The sequence below is a fragment of the Sinocyclocheilus rhinocerous genome, unplaced genomic scaffold, assembly GCF_001515625.1.
Source record: "Sinocyclocheilus rhinocerous isolate Xijiao unplaced genomic scaffold, SAMN03320098_v1.1 scaffold541, whole genome shotgun sequence".
Lineage (NCBI taxonomy): Eukaryota > Metazoa > Chordata > Actinopteri > Cypriniformes > Cyprinidae > Sinocyclocheilus > Sinocyclocheilus rhinocerous.
This window is the reverse complement of record NW_015658519.1, coordinates 1,885,801-1,890,892: the sequence shown is the minus strand read 5'-3', so window position 1 is coordinate 1,890,892 and position 5,092 is coordinate 1,885,801. Positions and strand designations below refer to the sequence as shown.

Sequence of the window (5,092 nt, the reverse complement as noted above, 5' to 3'; positions counted from 1 at the left end):
ATAATGAGATCCCTTTGCCACGTCACCAAGGGAGCGAAATCAGACGCGCTCGTTCTCAGACGCTTGCAGAAAAAGGCTTACCTAAACAAAGTATATTGCGTCACCAAAAATGATTGAGGTCATGTACATATATTGCGCGTTAAGTCTATATATTGATTATTGCGACAGGCCTAATCACATTATCTCCTTAAAACTCATCTAGGCTACAGCCTGTGTCCGTTTCTTCTCGTTGTTGTTTCTCAATGGGTATAAAAGGGCAGAACATCATGCATTAAAAGGGCAAACGGTATCAAAGGTCTGACATATCAGATGAAAACATTTCTCAGCTCAAGCACACCAGAACTGACTACTATAATCATTTTTCATGACTTAGATTGTTTTCTTTAGTTGCTTTTACTTGAATGTGAGTAAATTGATTGCTAAACACTAACACTGTAGGAAAAATACTACTACTCTGAACTATTTGTTAGCAAGTTCACGGCGTGTTTTGAGGATTTAAACCTTCTGTTCTGTTTTACTTCCTAAAGTAAAGCCTTAATGTTACAAAAATACAAAAATGTTGGGTGCCAAGCTGCATAAATGCTTTTAGGTCATGCTTTTTATATAGCTATATATCTTTGCCTAACATAGGCAATGCTAAATATTACCCAAGCAAATGCTCAAATTATTAAAAATAGCTAATAAACACAGGAATCAGTGGAGTTTATTCTTAATTGGCTCTTTTACCAAAACCTTTCTTTGAATTCAGACAGTCTAAACGGGTAAAAGCCCATGCATTTCAGAAAAGTTGGCACTGTCCTTTATTTCATTTTAATGAGTCTAATAGTGCACCAAACTCGTTTCAAATATGTGACCCTGTTTTAAGTCGCTGGGGTATATTTGTAGCAATAGCCAAAAATACATTGTATGGGTCAAAATTATCGATTTTTCTTTTATGTCAAAAATCATTAGGATATTAAGTAAAGATCATGTTCCATGAAGATATTTTGTAAATTTCCTACCATAAATATATTAAAACTTAATTTTTGATTAGTAATATGCATTGCTAAGAACTTCATTTGGACAACTTTAAAGGTGATTTTCTCAATATTTTGATTTTTTTTTTGCACCCTCAGATTCCAGATTTTCAAACAGCTGTATATCAGCCAAATATTGTCCTATCATAACAAACCATACAGCAATTGACAGCTTATTTATTCAACTTTCAGATGATGTACAAATCTCAATTTGGAAAAATTGACACTTATGACTTGGTTTTGTGGTCCATGGTCACATATGTGCTCTAACATAACCCAATCTCTCCTAAAACACACATACATAAAATATTTGTAGTTAAAAGGGCTTATTCACTCATCCCTGTGTGTATGGCACTAGATTTAGAGGTTTGTTTTGTGCTATCTAGGGCTCCCAAATCACACAGATTTTGCAATTTAGAAATGAGAACGTCATTTAGCTTGAGTTGACTTAACTGTGAAAACAGGTTGGAATGTTTTATTACACAGACTGAATTGTGTATTGTGTTTATTATAACTTATATGCAACTGAATATTTCTTGCTACGTTTATCCTGTGTAATTATATTTTCTATTGTAAATTAAAATTTTCAGAATTTTAGTTCTAAGGGGAAGAGTATATTGTAAAATCATGCTCACTCATACTAAAACTAAGAAACTCTAAGGGCTGGACACAATCTGCTTTTCAGACACCTGCAGATCTGGAGTAAACAAGAATCGTCACCCTTTGATGAATGGTTTTGAATAAGCACATCCATGTGTAAATAAATATGAGGTTGAACGTTTATCTCCACATTACCGTTTTTTTCTTTCTTTTGCAGCTAAAACTACGGTTTCTTTTAAATGTTAACTGTCTGTAAACTTCTTTTAAGTTGTGACTGTCTTTACCCAAATCTTTATGTGTGTACTGTGGCATATGCAGGTTTTTCTTTCCCTTTGTTTGGTCAGTCATAGTGGGTTACTATACCTCAACAAACTCTTGATTGGTCTGTTTGTGCGGTAAGCCTGCCATGTGGCAATGATGCTGACATATCAACAGCTGATGCCTCAAGAGACCCCTCATTACTTTAAAAAGTGACTGTCTTTGAGCGCAACAAAATAAAAGAGTTTACAATACAAGACATTTTAATATAAGCCTCTATTGTATGAATCTTTCTTATACACTTAGATTACACTTTAATTCTATATTTTGGGCGTCTCTTGGCAAAACGCTGAACATGCAGAAATCTGAATTCAAATTAGGGTAAGGGCAAATTATAAGCTTTATCGAAAGAACTAGCTGACAACCAATACAAAAAAAAAAACTGACAGCACTTATGTAATGTATTACAACAGTAATTATGGTGATATGAATATTGAATGAAAATGAAATGCAAACATTTAAGCATACTGAACTTAAAATGTAAAATGTTATGTTTCTGTTACATTAATAAAATCTATTTTTGTAGACCTCCAATATGAGATTCATATGGTATATTGTACAGCAAAAACGTAATGCCTACAGAAAAGACTGAATTACAACTTGCAGAGATGTGTAGTAATGTTACGGTGTTTTATCTACATTATCCATGGTAAGATTAATTTTGAAGATATTAAACATGGTTTTAGTAAATAAAGCGTAACAGATTTCAACTTCCAATGTTTTTGACAAGGACTATTGCATTACAACTTTTAATTATATTTGGCTTATAATTCAACAATAGTTCTTTGTGGGCTGTTTATGATTACAATGTCTGTTGCCAGTCTATGTTGAAATTATCATAGACTGTGATAAAACCAAAAAAAGTCACCAAAAATAAAAAGTACAAAAACAAAAACAGTCCATAGAAAATTAGTAAAGGAGCCAAACTTACAAATACTTGACCTGACCTGTTCTAGTTAACAGCACACAGTCAATATTGAGAGGTAGATGGACGTGTTGATCAGACATCTTTTGTTAGACTGCATTTTGAGCTTGAAGACATATTCCTCTGAATTCAATGAAGGATTTACAAACTCCATGGGAGTGGGCCAGAGATGGCAAACTACTATGAATAGGCTGCCAGTTACAATAGCACCCCATTTTTATGATCCTGTCGTTGAGGTGCAGATATAAAAGTAAAAGAGAATGTCTCTTTAAACAAGCAAGTACATATGATTTTAGAAAATGTTGTGAAGTCAGTTTCTCAAGAATTATTGCTGGTGAATCCTGCCTCAGGTCCATGTGTTCGGCTGGCTCCGTTTGACTTTAAAAATTTAGTGCACTACTGGTGCACTAAATAAAAAAGGACTGTTCAGTGACTTTTCCTTTTCACTGAAGTTAGATAAAGTTTTAATTGTAGTACCTCCCTTGTCTGCTTGTATTGGTTTGTTTGGAGTTGCATTTAGACTGAGTTTGTGTAACTGAGATGGGCTGTAGGTCAGCCCAGGGATCTTGGAGCATTGATGGTTTGTAATATTTTTCCATATCATTTGTCCCTCTCTCCCTGCCATGCGCTGACCCAAACGGTGTGGATGTCCGTGGTGAACCCTTAAGAAGAAAATTGTCATGCAGAAAGACGTTAAAACGACCACAGTTACTCAAAAGATTGTATAGTAGTGTCCAAACCAACAACAACAAAACAAACGTTCATAGATCGCAGAAATGAATTCGGATTAGAGCAGCAAAATACCGCTGAGAAGTGAAATTACAGCACAAAAATGTTTAAAACTCAAACTGCGCATTAGTATTTTAATTTGGCCCTGAACGTGAGTGAACTACCTGATATCCAGAGTGTCGTCTGGGACTCTCATACGGCGAGCGTCTGAACGGTGCGCCGCGGGGACTGGGGCTCGATCTGCGCGGGGTTTGAGCCGGAGACTGACCGTTAAAATACTTCCCACCACCACCGCCGCCGACTCTGTTACCACCAAACTCTCTCGGTGGGGTATTGGGAGAACACTGTCCAAATCTAGGTCCAAACGGCGGCGGTGGGGTTGAAAATGCCCACGGAGGCGATGGAAACATACTCCCTGTCCTGTCGAAGGCTGGAGGCGGGCTGCGGAAGCCTGCGGCCCGCGGACCAGAGCCCTGGCGGGGATGGCGAAACTGTGGTCTTTGCATCGCGTCCTGATCTGTTTCCCAAACCTCAAAATACAAGTGTATTTACAACGTGACGCTCTTAAACCCGTTTTTCACTTAGCATAACAAAACAGCACGACCCGGAACAAGAACCGTCTCTCGGCGATTATCATTTGAATACAGTCAGTGAAAGACTCGGTACTGCCGCCTATTCTCATGGCGCGTGAAGCGCCCATACACGCGTTTAATCATCGAAAGTAACGTTACCTCTAAACACCAACCATTTAAGAAAAGTTTCAGTGTAGTTCAGACACTCGTTTCTTCGAGTATATGTTAAATAAGGGGGTATGTGCTTTTGGATGCTGGTTTTTCTTTGGGCAACTAGCTTTATTTCAGGCGAACGCTTAGGGTAGAGTGGAGGAAAATGCCCCCTACTGTCCCAAAATCCCAAAATAACCGATAAAGTCGAGATACATTTGTATTGTAATATGGACTACGTTGACAAGAGTGACGTAGACATTTTCACCATGAACCTTACACTGGTGATGTATCAGAGAAAACGGATTTCACAGTAAATGATCTAATTTTCGGCAGTAAGAAAAAAAAAAGTGATTTAAAGCTTATTGTTTCGTAGAAAATCACTGTTATATTTTGAAAAATATTTTCAGAATTACATAATTGTTTTTTTCTCAATCATAGTCCGTGGGGTAAAACACCCTCTTGGTACAGATAAAAATCTAATAACATGAAAACTCTGGACATTTTTCATACTTGGTTTATAATTTATGTCATTGTCACTGAAACTATGATAACTTTTCTGAACACATTTAACTTTTGTTTCACAGAAAAAATTGCACAGACCTAAGGGGGTGTTTTCTACCCTATCTCATCAGAATTAAATTGCATTAAAGAAATAGCCTACTTTTGTGTCAGTCTTTGCTTTTGTCAATATAATGAGAAAAACATCTTCAGTTTTTTTTCTCCTGTAGTCTAATTTTTTCTCTCTCATTTCACTCCTCTGTATGTGCTTTTCTCTAAAA

The 5,092-nt window shown here is 36.6% G+C and overlaps 1 protein-coding gene across 1 annotated transcript; it reads right to left on the bottom strand.

Moving 5' to 3' along the window:
• Positions 1–1,221: 1,221 nt before the first annotated feature.
• LOC107722562 (M-phase-specific PLK1-interacting protein-like) lies at positions 1,222–4,211 on the bottom strand. Its single transcript, XM_016530963.1, has 2 exons — positions 3,753–4,211; positions 1,222–3,521 (listed from the first exon to the last, which is right to left on the bottom strand). The coding sequence occupies exons 1-2, from the start codon at positions 4,092–4,094 to the stop codon at positions 3,324–3,326; spliced, it is 540 nt and encodes a 179-aa protein (XP_016386449.1). The 5' UTR covers positions 4,095–4,211; the 3' UTR covers positions 1,222–3,323.
• Positions 4,212–5,092: the final 881 nt, after the last annotated feature.

Excerpts from the sequence above, each read along its gene's own strand:
- LOC107722562 (XM_016530963.1), bottom strand. The coding sequence starts at position 4,094 with ATGCAAAGACCACAGTTTCGCCATCCCCGCCAGGGCTCTGGTCCGCGG. Across the intron at positions 3,522-3,752 it reads GACGACACTCTGGATATCAG|GGTTCACCACGGACATCCAC; the intron begins GTAGTTCACTCA and ends TTTCTTCTTAAG.